The 16,513-nt window shown below is 41.1% G+C and overlaps 1 protein-coding gene and 1 long non-coding RNA gene across 2 annotated transcripts; one reads left to right on the top strand and one right to left on the bottom strand.

The window, feature by feature from the left end:
• Positions 1-3,029: 3,029 nt before the first annotated feature.
• On the bottom strand, positions 3,030-7,925 carry sox19b (SRY-box transcription factor 19b). Its single transcript, XM_032583573.1, has 2 exons — positions 7,191-7,925; positions 3,030-4,676 (listed from the first exon to the last, which is right to left on the bottom strand). The coding sequence occupies exons 1-2, from the start codon at positions 7,841-7,843 to the stop codon at positions 4,415-4,417; spliced, it is 915 nt and encodes a 304-aa protein (XP_032439464.1). The 5' UTR covers positions 7,844-7,925; the 3' UTR covers positions 3,030-4,414.
• Positions 7,736-11,912, top strand: LOC116732958 (uncharacterized). Its single transcript, XR_004341918.1, has 2 exons — positions 7,736-7,852; positions 7,924-11,912. It is a non-coding gene; the product is annotated as an uncharacterized LOC116732958 (long non-coding RNA).
• Positions 11,913-16,513: the final 4,601 nt, after the last annotated feature.

The raw sequence follows: 16,513 nt of genomic DNA, 5'->3' as shown, positions 1-16,513 counted from the left end.
CGTAAGAAAGGCTTGCAGTGTTCAATTATGCTGCATAACTGACCAGTACAGTATTGCGAGGGAACGCAAAAGTTTTGCGAGGGAACGCAAAAGCTTTGCAAGGGAACGCAAAAGAAAAAAAAAATCCCCATGTCCCCTAGGGGGCTCCGTACCAAATGAAGCTCGGGGCAAACGTCTGGGAGGTAAAACACAGTGAAGGTCCCAGAATGGAGCCCTGTGGAACCCCAACATTCTAATTAAGGTGGGATTATTTCACACCATATACAGGAACGCATTGAGTTTGGTGGATTTAAAACCATAATTTAGTGTCTACAGAAACATGCCTTCTTAGGATCTAGGAACAGTGTTGGCATGAACCAACCTTAAGAGGAATTTGCTCCCACTAGTCCCAGTAGAAAACATTCTGAATGATTTTGCCAATAAACTACCAGCAGCTGTGTTGCAGATCTTTATTAGATGCTGCAGTTACAGACCGGGCTTTGGCAGCAGCAGAGACAGAATGGGCTGTCTGAGGAACTCTGGCTCTCTCTCCGTGTCCTCAGCATCTGTTCTCAGCTCCTTCTCCCTCCCTGCTGCTGATCCCCATGCCCTCCGTTTTTCTCCTCTCCCCTCCCCTCGGTGACCGATTAGCCGGTGTGGGGTTCCCTCCTATTTCCATGAGAAAGGCAACGGTCGATGAAAGGGTTAAGCCCGAGGACGCAGCCCCCCAGAAAGCAGCCCTAATTTTCTGCTCGGTGGGGGAGTGAGGGAAGCGGGGCGAGGGAACAAAGACGCCCAGGGGAGGAGCGGAGACTGCGGCTTTACTATATGCACCTGCGGCCTGAAAAGCCACAGACAATGCGCCTCCGAAACGGCCAATTACGGCCAGTTTTCTAAGGAGAGTCCTGGAGGAGGAGGATGGCTGCTGAAAGGGAAAGGGAGGGAAAAGAGGAAAGTGAATTTTAAAACAGGTTAAAGATAAGAAAGTAAATAATCATTGGAGACACTATAAGACCCCCCTCAGATCTCCATGAACCTCTTCTTAAAGAAATGTGGGCTGGTGAAGATGCGTGAGAGCTGCAGGCAGTGGAACCTGTGGGACCAGCTCCTCCACTTCAGACTAATGCAGCCTTACAGGAGACAGGAAATTACACAAGATACATCTCATAATTAGACTTCTCTAAAAAAAAAAAAAAATTATATGTATTTTATCTAGTTGAAAACAGTTTTAAACTAATTCTGCTTTGGTTTATAGTTTGATGTCAGTTTCCAGTGGTTCCCTACCAACCCTCTGATATGCCACAAGTTTCTTTTTGGAGGAATCACACCTGGAATCTGCTGTGAACATCTGATCTGATATATATATATATAGTATTATATTCAGATGGACCTGAAAGCATCCAGGAGTTTAAAATGGTTTTCAGCTCTGACGTCAAAATCTACCAGGTCGTCACCAGTTCACTAAAGAGGATCTGAAAATGCTTAATATCACAAAAAATCACAGTGTGTGGGAAAACGTTTTGCACCCATATGGAGGGAGAATGAGCAGTCAGACCAATAAAAGCTGAAGTTGAGTTTGCAGCTGTGCGAACAGTTTGCCCTGAAGGACATATCAGCAATGACTGTAGCTTCCTACCAGTCTGCTAAAGGTTATTGAGACCATATCTAAACTGATCCTGACAAAATAAAGCAACCAAACTGGTGGTGAGGCCACAGCGTGGTTCACACAAAACCAGGAGTGAGTTCCAAACATCCAGATAGTTTGGTATGGACCAAAAATGCTGAGTGGCAACTTGTTGCCATTAAATTTGTTTCTATATTTTAAAATATTTTTCACACTTTAAAATGTTTTTAATCTGGTTTAGATTTTGTGAAAGATTTCTGCTGTTTTGTCAACACTTTAGGCTTGTTTTGTAACCTTAGCAACCAGAGAGTTACAAGCGGAAGAGGCTAATTGACATTTCAAAGTGTCACACGCTATTACCATGAAGGGAGAGGAAGTAGAAATACCTTGTATTCATCTGGACAGACTGAACTGGAACTGCAACGCTGCTGTTTTCAACCGGGGACGGAGCAGACTGTACTTCAGGAAGCCAATGTTCTCCAGTGTTCATCTTCTAGGTGTCCGTCATGGAGGATGGAATCTCCTCTGGCAACATTTGTTGAGGCAACCAAGTACTGAAACAGCTGAACAAGCTGCTGAAAGCCTGCTCTGTTGTGGGGACGGCTCTGGAGCTGAATGTGCAAAAGTAATGCTTCATAAACGCTGCAAGTCCACAGTTGGTTTTCAGTCAGAGGCTTGAACAGAGCCACTGCAGCACAGACCACTACACGAATCCCATCTGACCCTTTTATCTGCAATAAAGAATCTCTAAAAGAGGAGCCAATAAGCACTCATCGAATTTCCTTCTTTTCTGGGATAAATGTTTGAAACAGAGCTGCAAGTGAAGGCAACAAGATGTGCATCATTGTTCCAGAGTTTGTGTGGCACACCACATGGGTGGCAGGAGCCACTGGCTCCAACATCAGGCCATTGTGACATTTGCATCTTCTTAATGCTGGGACATTATTTAGATTACTGCCAGTCAAAATAATGAGGGTCATGTTAAGTACAGGTAAAGATATAGCTGCACCAGTTTCACCACCACTTACAGCATTCTAGATTCACCTGCCACTGGACTGCATGGACATCAAACTGCCATTGCCAGGCAACCTGGACACTGCACTGGTTCTCTGATCAATCGGCACATTTTAACGCCTCGCAGAACCGAGACGCTTTTGAACCTGTGAAGAATCCAAGTCCTCTCCCATGAATATTACTGTGGACTTTTTCACATCAGTTTAACAACCACAGAGACGTCAGTGTGATGTTTGAGACAATGAAATGCATCACAAGTTCACACTTTGTGAACATAAATTATTTTCTGCCCTTTTGGGGGAAAAATAAAAAATAAAAATCATCTTTCACAACATTAGAGTTGGTATTGTGCTTGGGACCCAATAAAACATTACTACTGGTTCTGGGGGGGGAAAAAAGTAACTGACAAGTGTGCCGTAAAAGAGTTTTAATCAAAAAGCAACCAAGACTCTGCATTAGAGCCTAAAAATATGGACAATATTTACAACAGTGTTTCCTGTGACTCTACAATGCAGCATTTGCATACACTTACACATACTCTACAAAGTATTCAGTATAAAAGTTACCTTTTAATATACGTGGGTAGTAATGTAAACATTCAGATATTAGTGTAACAGAAGTGATTTTCAAACACTTTTGGTATTAATTCCCAGTGTCTGCTTGGTTTCCAGCAGAAGTGTTTTAACCACATTCAACATCCTGTGTGTGCAAGCTGATCGGACTCCAGCTCTGCCAGAAACAACCTCCACTTCATAGAAAAATGATGGAAAACAAAATATATATATATAGTAACTGATTAATCTTTTTTTTTTTTTTAAGGAGAGAGGTTTGTCCAGCCTTTTATTCTATACTAACAGAAATATGACTTCTCCGAAATGTTTTAACTCCAGCCCAGAGGAAAGTGATAACACTGGTACAACAATGGATATTTACATGCAGAGAATGATTCTAAAAAAAAAGAAAAGGAAAAAACTAACGGCAAATAAAATTCAAACGCAGAAAATAACAAAACATCTCAAATTCAAAAGTGGAATCAATTGATTTGATGTGAACAAGGACCTGCTCCATGTTTCAGACACACACAGATGGAACTCAGAATGTTCTTGGTTTCCTGTAGATCCGGTGCCGATTGTCCAACAGGTGCGTCAGCACACAAGACTTCAACTGGGAAAAATCTAAAAAGGGAGAAAGAAGCGGAAAGCCAAATCCAGTGCACAAAGTTAACAAGATTTTAAAAGTTGTGCATTTTTTCTGCCTCTGAATCATCATAGCCCCAGTAACAGTTAATGACATCAAATGAGGGAGTGGTGGTGGGGGAGGAGGTTCCAAAGCTCATCTCCATTTGTGCGGGGTTTTTTTTGTTTGTTTTTTTTTTTTTTGAAGAATGACTCTGTGGCAAAAAATTCTGGGCTGCAGGGCACATGTTAAACCTTTTGTAATAAGTGCAGTCAACCAGTGATTGTCCACAATGAGTCATGAAGACCACAGAGGCTGGGAAAGGTTAGCCTTGCACTCTGTACCAGGGAGCCAAAGTGGTAAGCCCTGAACCCGCAAGCAACTAGGGAGGGATGGTGTGTGCTGGTCACGTCTGTCAACAAGCTGGAACGTTAACCTAAGACTCATAAAGGGATATTTTGTCAAATAGCCCAAAACCCAACGACTGAGGTTAAAACATGCACCAGCTACAATGGTCTAGCTCCGTCCTGTAGGACTCCTCACCTCATTCTCTTGTTCAAGTCCCTGTGCATCGGCTGCTTTTCTCATTCCCAATCCCACCCCAGGATTCCCACTTCTGTCCTAAATGTGCGTAAGTGGCACCGTTCCACTGAGATAGTGCTGCTGGACACTGGTGTAGCCCCTCTGTGCAGTCGCAGGATCGGAGGAATCCCCTCCAGGTCCAGGAATGTACATGCTGATCATGTCCCTGAGATCCCCCTGCAAAGCCCCTCGGTGGTGGTTCGGCGTTCCTGTTGAGGGCGAATGGGCCACCGGTTCTGCCTTCACCATGGGCATGTTCACCGGGCTCAGCTGCTGCGGACTGCTGCTGTATGACATGGGACTGCAGGAGAGAGAAAACGCAACAAATTAAACCCACACTTTTTTATTTTTGTTGGTACAGAGATCAGAACTAAAGCATCGAGTTTGAGAGGCTTCACACCTGCACCACTGTGGGCTGGAAACAGTATTAATGTGGTTTGGCAGCATTTTGTACAAACCACAATAGGTAGAACTATGAAGACGACAAATTAATTCAAGATGAATGATAAAGGCTGAAAGTGGAATGTTGTAGAATTTAACTTTGGATATGAATGCTGACATGAATCTGTTAAATAAACCTAAACCACTTTGGTCCCAAAAATTAAGAAAAAACAAAAAAATAGGACTCTAGTTTCAATTTTACCAAATTAAAATTATTTATTCACTGATTTATGAGTTTACACCGTCCATTTTACTGTGGAAACAAAGTGGCTTCTCTTCCACTAATTGACATTTTTTGCCATGTTTCAGCAGGAGCTGAAAAAAAAGTAATTTCCCTGCTGGGATGAATAAAGTACTTCTATTCTAAAAAAAATTCCAGTTCAGAACGAGCAATGGCACCAGATAGGCCAGGAAAATAGTGCATCAATCGTGACTTGCATCTGCGTGTAAAGGCAAGGCAGGGATCGTCTTTAGCTCAACACACCCTACAAACTGCAAGCCTTCATTCCTCATGTCTGTCTAAACAAGATTTACCCACAAGACGCTAGAAACATTTTCAACCATTCCAATGCCAAGTCTTCAACAATTCTGCACAAGACTTGAGTGAACAGCATCATGCACACATGACTGTTTCCCCATTTGTGATATCAGAGAAGATTTACTGAAGTCTTTAGAAGGTGACAGCAAAAGCAGGAAGATAATTGATGCATTTCCAAGCAACGGAGGAAGAGTGTACACAAAATCTGCCAACAGCCAGTCAGTCCAGAGGTAAGCCATCCAACGTGTCCTGCTTCCTGACACATGGGATTATGTTTCTTATGAGTATTCTTTTATGGAAAAGACCATCTAATAAATGATCGTAGACCACAACAGTATCCTACACCTCAAGAACTTTCTAACAGTTGTGCATGTTTCCTTTCCTCAGCTGGCTGATTCCACTAAAGAATTTAAATAGTTTTTGTATCAGTCAATGTATAAAACCACTAAATTCGATCCATGGAAAAAGATCCAATATGCTCATTGTAAAAAAATAAATAAATAAAAATAATACATTCTAAAAATCTCCCTGTTTATCACAGCCAAACTCTGACAGCCATCTTCTGTAGGCAAGACAGACTTCACAGCATCTCTACACAACTCTAGAGAGAAACAAGAAAATCCCAGTCTGAACTGGAGCTCTTGAATAAACTTGTGTAGCGCACTTTGGGCTGAGCGTCAGAATTGGTAAATGTTAGAAGGCAACTTAAGAGTACAGAGAAATACTACATCGAACAGCAAATTTGTATAAGACAGTATTGGCTTAAAAAACACTGAAACGGAGCACCGCTGCTGGATTAAGATCCGTATGTTTCTCAGTGCACAGTCTGTAGTTTGAGGAAATTTAAATAGAAGACAAAGCTCTCCGATCACTTAGGACAATGGTTTCAAAGAAATTGTGGGTGGCCACACACAGAGCAGCCCTGCTCGTCATCAAGTCCGCTTGATCAACATTCCAGGCAGGACCCAGCCCAAAATCACAGCCTCTGGCATAACAAGTAGGCAACAGACAGAACTCTGTTCCAAACTCTCTCAGGGACTGAATCATAACCTGACTGGGCCATCATTTAAATCTGTTAAATAATGATCCAGTGCTTTACATCAAAACCATTTTCAAGAAAAAGTCCTGTAACAATGAAAGTGGATTTAATGTCCAAATCATTAAAGACAACATCTGCACTAAAAATTAAAGTGCAGACATGTGAAAGGGTAATGCTAAAACAGTTTAACACTCCTTAAGTAGAAGGCTGTGTGAGAATAAGTTCAGAGTTGACCAATCAACACCGAGTTAAAAATCCCTCAGTAAATCAAGCTGGACAGTAACCTGGTGGTCAGGCGGCATAATCTGACAGGCACATTTTGGCAAACTTTCTGGGAAAGGGTTTTTTGTGATCAATTAAAATAACTACACACTATGAAATAACACATCCACACAATCTGCTGAATTTCTTTAGATCAAAACTTTTTAAATTAATTTGAAATGATTTAGGACCCCAGTCTGAATTTCGTACCACAAGCAAACAATTGCGAAATGGTATGACAATAAAAAGAATAATTTAATGCTTAAAATAAAGAATTATTTACTGCTTGATAACAAGGACTCATTGGAATGTATGCGAGACTGAACTGTATAGTGTTTAGAGACGGCATTTATTGTGAATTGGCGCCATGTAAATGAACTGCATTATTTATGTGAAATGTATGAAAGCGGTTTTATTGACCTGCACAGAGAATATTTATATATTAAAGTGTGAAAAGCGCCAGACTTATTTTGTTACTGGAAGTTGTGGAAGAGTTCCTGCCTGCTGCGGTGAGACGCGGACAGAGGATCACCCACCTGTAGGAGTTGGCTCCGCTCATGTACGTCTGCGCCGCCGTCATCGCGGGCGGGTACTGGAGGGCGGACAGGTCGTACCGGTGCAGCTGCTGCGTGTAGCTGAGCGCCTCGTTCTGCATGCCAGTGTAGCCCCCGGTGGGAGCCCAGCCGTAGCCCTCCATCCGGGGACTGCCGCCTTGGTTCTGGGCCGCTGCCGTCAGTAGGTTCCCTGCTGACAGCGGATATTTGCCCACCTGCGCGTCCTTCTTCAGCAGCGGCTTGGTTTTGCGGCGGGGTTTGTATTTGTAGTCGGGGTACTCCTTCATGTGGACGGCCCGGAGTCTCTTGGCCTCGTCGATGAACGGCCGCTTCTCAGCATCGGTCAGAAGTTTCCACTCGGCTCCCAGTCGCTTACTGATCTCGGAGTTGTGCATCTTGGGGTTCTCCTGGGCCATCTTCCGCCTCTGTCCTCTTGACCACACCATAAAAGCGTTCATGGGCCTCTTGACTTTATCCATGGGGTCGCCTCCAGGTGGACAAGCCGTTTTCGGGAGAGAGTTCCCATTGGTCCCCATACTCCCGGTGAGGTTGCCGGTGATCGGTGACATCCCGGTGGTCTGATGAGTCTGAGGCTGGCCGTTTGGTTTCAGCTCGTGTTCCATCAAGCTGTACATGTCGGCCAGGTGAGTTACAGATGACTTGGAGTGGGTGAAATACAGCCGAGCAGCCGGTGACTTGAACTTTTGCTTCCCAGCAGGTTAGACCGGGTGATTTAAATTAAGTTGCTAATTACCCACGTCACACCCGGGGAACAGAACTAGCCGAGCGAGATCCACCTTTTCTACTTTACGTGTGATGCTGTTGGGGATGTCATCACTTCTCTACTTCAGGTTTGAAGAGTGTGAACTCCGCGTCCAGCAGCTGTCAAACGGCCCCAGCATCGCACACTGACGCGACTATTCTGCCCCGGAGCTCAAACAGACCAACTCTGTGCCGCTGCACATCAGCAGGAACCAATGGGAAAGCGAAAAGCTCCAGAGGGCCATTTGAATGTGAATAGCTTCCGACGCAGCAGAGACACTTGTTGATGACTGAGTTGGGGAAAGGGGGCGTCCTGGTGTCATGGGGAGGGGGCACAGACCCCATATTTAAGAGTAACTTGCAGAAGATGTTTTTCCACACTGTTCATTCTCAAAACAAGATTTTTTTTCTTTACTCTACTTCATTATTTTTAGAACAAACCACTTTAGAAGTTCTACTTTTTCCACTTCAACCATCATCTACTTCGAACCCGTTAAATACAAAGGCTCTAGCAGGGCTATAGTTTACGTTCAAATGTTCAAATCTGCTTTCTGATAACATCAACAACTAATGAGCAATTCCCCGTTATTACATTTTCTCATTAAGAAAGCTAGGTGTTTGACATTAGCTGTATATTATGGGATGCCAATGCACAGTCAAAAAAATGACTTCGATAGTTTGGGTTATTTTGTCTGTCATAAGAAAAGAAAATGGTGGTTCATTTTTCAAAATCATGTTTTCCAAGTTATTAATTCATTTATAAATGTCACAGTTTCAAACTAAATATTTAATTAGCAAGCTAAAGAATTAGTTTGAAGGGGGGTTTTTTACGTCCTACAGTACTAAAACGGACATTTAAGTCCAACAAGACATCATGAAATCAAAACAACTGAGGAAAAAAACGTTTCAGAGACAAATAGAATAGCTGTTTTATTTCTATCTCAAAAAATCCCAGATTTTTCACCATATTGATAGTGAAATGTTGACTGGATGATTGATGTCCACTTTGTGAACTGAGTTTTACCCACTTTTCACTATAACTGAGATTAGAAGTACAAGTATAGATCAGTGGTCTCAGACTGTATCCTCATGGGCTGGAGTCCTGCAACTTTCAGACGTGTTCTTTGTCCTACACGCTTGAACTAAATGGGGAAATTGCTTCTCTAGTATGCAGTCCAGTTAATGAGTTAGTATTGGAGCCAGGTGAGCTGAAGTGGAGACACGTCTAAAAGTTGCCCGACATCAATCAGCCCTTGAGGACAGGAGTTTGAGACCATTGATATACTGTAGATAGTGTGAGTTTGTGAACAGAGTTATTCCAATGGTACCTGAAGTTCTGCAGACTATAAGTCTACGGGTTATCCTTCCTCCATGCCTCTATTTGTGCTTTCTAGCTGTTTTCCTAAGATATCATTTCTGAGAAATGGTGCGAGTTGTTGAATGTTTGGGAATACATAGATTTTGTATTAATGGCATTAATTTTAAACACATAATTAAATTACATTTATTGCTTATGTATAAATGTGAGCAAACAGCAATGTCCTCAAATCTCAAATTAGGACTTTCTAACTTGGTAGCATGACTTCTTGTCTGCCGCTGCCTATCTGACCTTTGACCTCACTCCACATCACTGGCTCCATCACAGATAGTTATTTACTGGCTTTCAGAAAACAACTCTAATGTCTTGATAGCACTTCACCTAAAAGAAGTGAAGATTAATTGCAGGACTACCTGAATAGCCAAAAAATTGTACTTAAGGAAGAGTAAAATTCCTTCATTAGATTTACACTGAAATAGAGGTAAATATGCAAAAAATATTCAAGAATAAAAGATGTTTAGCAAAAAGGTTGCTTAAGCAACAGTGTGATCATAACATCTGATTTCATTTGTGAAAATTATGTAATCAAACAGAAACAAATGTATAATTTAATTTATTGACAAACCCAGGTATTTTACAGCGTAAAATAAAAAACAAGTAAAATATCTATAAATGTACAAATTCAAGTAGGGGTAACAATCTTTTCCAAATGTGTTTTATTCACACATAGAGCTGCTGAAACCAATACTTACAATATGTAATGTATAAATGTTGAAACAGTAAAAGGTACTTCTAGTGACTTCTCTTGACCTCCAAACGGCACAGCAGAGCGTTTTCAGCAGAGAGTTCCCACTGGGCCTGGTGAGGTTGCCAGTGATCGGTGACATCCCCCTTGGTGACGGTTTGGTTTCAACTCGTGTCCCATCAAGTGAAACATGTTGGGCAGGTGTGGTGAAGATGACTTAAGAGTCAGAGAAATACCAAAATGCAGTCGTGAACCTGGTGACATTAAGTTTTGTTTCCCAGCAGGTTAGACCGGGAGCTCCAGGTGAGTTATTACCCATGTTACACCCACAAAACAAACTAGATCAGCCAGATATACTTTTCCACTGTAAATACTCCTGGAAGTACTTTCTTTTTTCAAACAGTTGGCACAGACAGCCATAAAAAGTCTTGACAGACATGTTGCTCTACTGAGGATCTTTAACTCGTCTCTCTAATCAGGTGTTTTCCCCCAGACTTTGAAAACAACAGTTGTCAACCACTGCTGAAAAGAGAACAGGACAAGTCACTAATCCAAAGTTACATAACAATCTCCAAACTTCTATTCATCAGCAAGGCTATTGAGAAAGCAGTATATGAACAGTTAAACAGCTGCTAAACAATGACCAACCACTTTGGTTGAATGTTTGGGAATACAAACATTCCCAAACATTGGGATGTTTCCATGCTCATCAGAGTGTGGAGACTGCCCTCGTCAAGATGTTCAGTGACATCCACATAAATACCGACTGTGGAAGAACCACATTGCTGGTTCTGTTGGACCTCAGTGAAGCATTCAACCCTGTTGATCACGGTATATTATTGAAGCGAATGCAGAACTGGTCCAGACTCTATAGGGTACTTCGTTGGTTTGAGTTTTCCTCAAAGAACAGGGACTTAATTGAGCCAATTGGTAACTTTTTGTTGGAGGAAACAGAAGTCGAATGTGGGGCTCCCAATGGTTCCATCCTGGGGGCCCTCTTATGTAATATCTACTGTACATGCTCGTGCACAGTGATGCAGTTGGTAGTACTGCTGCCTTGCAGCAAGAGAGTCCTGGGTTCGAACCCCAGCCCAGGGTCATACTCTGTACCCCAGCTCTCACCCGTTGAAGATAGACACTAGTGGAGATACCACTAGGGATAAGTGTGTAAGCTAATCTTCTTCTCTCATACCAACTACCTTCCTATCCTCTTTCCCTCCATGCTCTTTGGTCTTCCTCTGGGTCTCCTGCCTGGCAGGTCCATCCTCACCATCCTTCTGCTGATGTGTTCACCATCTCTCCTCTTTACACGTCCAAACCATCTCAGTCTGGCTTCTCTGACTTTATGTCCATGAGCTGTTCCTCTGATGTATTCATTCCTGATCTTATCCATCAGGTTGTTCCCAAAGAGAACATCAGCATCTTCATCTCTGCTACCTCCATCTCTGCCTCTTGTCTGCTTGTCATTGCAACTGTCTCTAAACCAAGCAGAACAACTTAAACACAGAGATCCTTTAAATCAAAGCTTAAAACCTATTTGATTACAACCTCATCCATTTAATAACTAAAACATAGCTTAATTTTAGACTGTATTCTAACTTCTTATTACTTTCCTTATCCGATGTTTCATGTATTTTTTTTCCATGTTGCCTTGTTGGTGAAATGTTCTATACAAATCAACTTGTCTTGTTATAGCTTTTCTGAGTGAGGTATTTGCTGAGCTGCTAGGCTAACAATAGCTCCTGACCCAGTCAATGAACTTTTTTCATTGAGTAGGACTTAATATTATGACTCACTAACATATCCACTGTTTTTTTTCTGCTCCATTTCTTTGTGTGCAATCACAACTTAAATAAATAAATAAAGCTTTATAAATTAAGCACATTGTTGTTATTTCTAATTATTTTGGTCACAATAGTTTATTGCCCTTTGTCTGAGACTTAGCTTAGAGTGTGCTAAAGATGAAGCATAGTGTAGATCTGCATTTACTGGACTTTCAGTGCAGACCTGGATTGGAACCTGAATTGTAAGAATCACTGCTCTACATACTAGAGCAGTATCGGTTGTGGCCCATTTCACAACCGAGACATTCATTTAGAGTACACATAGGTGACAAGGACTGTATTACATTTCTGAATATGTGTATTAGGTATAACGTGTGCAAAATCAGAACTAAATCCAAATCAGTTGTAACCCTTCTTGACATTGTTTTCTTCCAGTCATTAGAGTTTTTTCCTTTTTCTTGAGTGAAATAAGTTGAAATGCTGCAGTACAATGTTTGTCTTCTCTATCCACCTCTGAACCTAAAATATAAAATGATTTGCAAGACACTGAATGAGACAAAAATGAATTTAGACATGAACAACCAAAGATTTAAGTCTAAGAATACCCCTACTCAGATCTCTTTGGAAAATAATGAATTAAGCACATGCTGCACAGATTTTTTCTTTGTCCTTAAGTAGGCCTGTCACAATAACCAATAAAAAAATTAATTGAATAATAAATTTAAACAAATGATTCATTGTTTATCTCTTTTTTTCCCTCTCTTTCTACCAAAAACTGGGTGACAAAAGTCCTTAGTTTTGTGCCTTGGTCTCAACTTTGAAGGACAATTTTGTTTACAGAGACTTCAAAATTCATTTTATTTGTTGTTTTGTTTATTTATTTTGGGTATTTAAAATGTCTTCCAGTTCCAGTGTTAAATCTTCATTATAATTTAAAGTTTACCAATTTTTTTACAATGTGTTTCTGCATTATTATTTTGCCATTGCCATTATATTACTTAAAATTGGTCTCAAAACAACAATATTATCGTTTATCGCGATAACTTCTGGAACAATTTATCGTCCGGCAAAATTTCTTATTGTGACAGGCCTATTCTTGAGGACCATTTGAGATGTTTGAAGCAAAGCATTTTGTTGTATGCACCTATTGGGATTCTGATCCTCGGACCTACATAGGGACAGCGACTGAAAACCAAATGAGCACAATAAGAGGCGGCCCACTTCTTAAGGATCTGGGGACTCTGTTTATTTTAGAAGGGGGCTTTGCTTTGACTCGGTGTGATAAATGGAAGATGAAATCATAACAATGCTTTTAAAAAGTTTAGCCTTTGATAACGGTGTTCCTGTGATGGAAATAGCACCCAGTCCCTGAAGGTCCTGAGGATGAGCTAGCTAAAATGGCAGCCACCTGCAATTTAAGATGAATTCAATAAACACCATTGAGCTGAGAATGTCTGATGCTGCTATTGTCTGTGATCATATTTTTTTTACATTTTAGACATAAATGTTTATAGTAGTAACAAATATGATGATTTATACAGACTCTTTGTCAGATTATTTCAACAGTTTCCTGCTCACCGGTGGCTAAAAGTTAGGTAGAGATCTTCAACTTTTTAATGATGCCATAATATCTCCCGTTGACTCAAAGTGTAGATTTTCTCTTCATGACAGCATCAAGTCACTTGCCTTCTTTTAGTGTTAAAGAACTCTGACTATCGGATTATCATAATGGATCCCTATTCAGCATACCCGCAAGATAATGAGAGGATTCAAATGCTTTGGAACCTTGCGAAAGGTGAAAACAGCTTGATGGAAAGAAGGGGAAATCTGAATGAACAGAAATTAAGTAGGATAAAATAAGGAGAAGTAAGGATGGCAGCAAAATGGGGGTGGGGAGGAGATTCAAGGGTGAGAAAGGGCCAGTGAATATGGTCCAACGAAACCCCCAAATAAAGGAGAATGGGTAGGCAATGTGGAGGGAGAACAAGGGAGGAGGAGGGCTGAAATGATGAAGGAATGGATGAAGGGTTGGTGTAAGGGTTTGGAGCACAAGGGTGGTTTTGGGTGACAGGCCTCATTCAATAAACCTCTATTCTTCCCCCTGCTGCCTTCTCTTTTCATGCAAAACAGGCCTGTTCAACCTCCTAGCCATCCGTCACACAGAGAAAGACCATGGCAGGCCTTTTGCGAGTCTCACACTCACATAATCCACCCACCCCACTCTACGATCCAGCACCCAACAGGGGGTGGAGTGGGTAACAAGACGGTGTATGTGTGTTGGACTGCTGGGGGATGGGCAAAGGGTACCTTCACCACAAAAAAGTGAAGAAGGGCCACCTAGTCTAAGTGCAAGATTAAAAAGCAGGGAGAGTTAACATGTTTTGAGGTAGTTATATTGGGGCCTCTGGAGAAAAAGAAGGGTTAACATGTCTGGGGCATTCCAAACCATCTCACCAAATTCACATTCTAATCTAGCTCTTAGATTTCTAGCTCTGAAATCTAAGAGCTAGATTTCATTTGGACATTACAGTAGTTAGTGACTAGTTCAGATCTTAAAGTCACCATACATATGGTAGTTTGTCTTGTGAATTAGACTTTTCCTTTTAAAAATCCTCTGTGACAGGGTTATGGATGGTTACATGTAGCAGCACTCCCCTTGTGTTGGCTGAGGGATACAGCAGCTTAATTCTTTGGAAATCAAGATCGACATAAAACAGCAGCAAATAACATAACACACTACTATGAGCAGAAATGGTTAAAGAGCATTGTTTGTAGTAAGAATGTTTTAGAGAAAGACCGGTATAAATATTACGCAGCTTGCTGTTCCTGTAAAAGCTAGCATTAACTCTGTAGTTCAGTGAGCTGCTACAAGAAGTTAGAAGAGTAAGCATGTAAAGTTCTGCTTTCCGGTGTTTCTTCAAAGTACGGCAACAGCTTCCATATATTATATAACCTGCGCTTATAGGTTATTATATTAGTGGGCGTTTTGTATTGATCGGTGCTGGCTTGGCTGATGAGGGTGCTCTAAATATGGTCACACATTTTAAAATATATATTATGTCAGTACTATTTATGTTTATTTTTGCTATGCAATTTCACAGCTCCCTATAAATCAGCCATACTTCTAAAAAAAACAAAGCATTATATTCATACTTTATTTTGCTGCTTAGTAAAAAGCAAAAAAATAAAATAAAATCACACTCGTTAAATTGCTGTTGTTCATATTTGGGACAAATGCTGCTTGCAAAATAGCAAATGGTGTATTTCACCATGTGTGTTGTGAATTAGATTTTTCCTTCTAAAAAGTCTAATTCACATGTTTCACATGTGTTATTTTGCACATGGTGAGACACACCAAGTTTAAACTGGAAGTTAAAGTCATTTATTTTGGTTTTTGTACATTGGAGTGGTTATGTTTGAGTTATGCTTAATCATCAATAATTCATATATGGTTAAATATTAACCTATGTTAACTTAATGATTACATAATATAATTCAGTTCATACAGCACAGGAGTCTGATAGAATGTCAGTAAAGAAGCTGCCTAAACAGACTTTGATTCATTTCTTCATTCTGAGCAAGGACAGTGTGACAGTGGAGAAGAACAACTCCCATTCACCAGTATGACCTCCAGCAGAACCCAGTTCATGAAGAGGAACTACGGTATCTTCCTTCCAACTTACAAATCATGAAAAAGACACTGACAAACAGAGGCACTGGGCTAGGAGTACTTTCTATGAACCAAATAAAGAAAGAACAGTGTTGCTGGCAGCAGTAATTGTAAATATAAAGACAGTGTAGCCAACTGACTTCTTGGAGCAGAGAAGCTCTACTCTGAGCTCCTCCTGGAAGAAGAAGTTCCTCATCTGATCTTGAAGACATCTCAAGGCCGGACAAGCCTCCTGCAGCACATTCTCCCCATCCCATGGCCATAGAGGAACAGACTCTCCTTTGCACTCAGCTGCAAACTGCTCCAGAGCACTTCAAAGGGCATGCATTTGAAAACACCAACAGAACCACATCTTCTCAAAAAGCAAAGTTGGGAAGCTGATCCCTCAAAGCAGATAGGCTGCTGCCCACCACTACATATTCAAACCTTGTCCTTGAACACCACAAAGAAGAGCAGAGACAAAGGGCGGCCCTGGGACCCGACGCTGTGTTGAGGATATGGACACAGTTCTCACTTTAAAGACAGACCAGAAGACTAGACAGGCAATAGAAGTAACGCCAACATCCCAGCACCTCTCCCTTCAAAATGCCAAGGAAAACAAGGTCATGAGTCTCCTCAACATCCACAAAGCCCAGGACTGAACAACCAAACTACTGTCATCCCTTCAAGGTATATAACAGACATCTACAATATACTGTATAACTCTCTGTATTATAGAAAGGAACATCTGAATGGTCTCTGCTGCCACCACCAGGAATCTAACTGTAAGAGCAGACAGTTGACACACATCAACACATTTTTATTCCGTCTGTCCCTGAAATGGTTTCATCAGCTACACTCTGGTTTATATCCAACCAGTCTAAGTATAAACTAATATAATTTCGAATAATAAAAACAGCAATAAAATCAGCAATCATGTCTTTGGATCATGCATGATTCTCTCCAGTCAAAAGAATCTTGGTTCTGAATATGAAGAAATTATTAGACAATTCTCAAAAACTATTTCTTATTTGGATGTTTGTTTCT

This window comes from Xiphophorus hellerii, chromosome 14 (genome assembly GCF_003331165.1).
Source record: "Xiphophorus hellerii strain 12219 chromosome 14, Xiphophorus_hellerii-4.1, whole genome shotgun sequence".
In the NCBI taxonomy this organism is placed as follows: Eukaryota; Metazoa; Chordata; class Actinopteri; order Cyprinodontiformes; family Poeciliidae; genus Xiphophorus; species Xiphophorus hellerii.
The sequence above is the reverse complement of the archived record's forward strand: the minus strand, read 5'-3'. Positions and strand labels throughout refer to the sequence as shown.

Bases quoted from the DNA above. Each gene is read 5' to 3' on its own strand.
- sox19b (XM_032583573.1), bottom strand. From the start codon at position 7,843: ATGTACAGCTTGATGGAACACGAGCTGAAACCAAACGGCCAGCCTCAG. The intron at 4,677-7,190 runs GTGGGTGATCCT...TCTCTCCTGCAG, and splicing joins AGCGGAGCCAACTCCTACAG to TCCCATGTCATACAGCAGCA.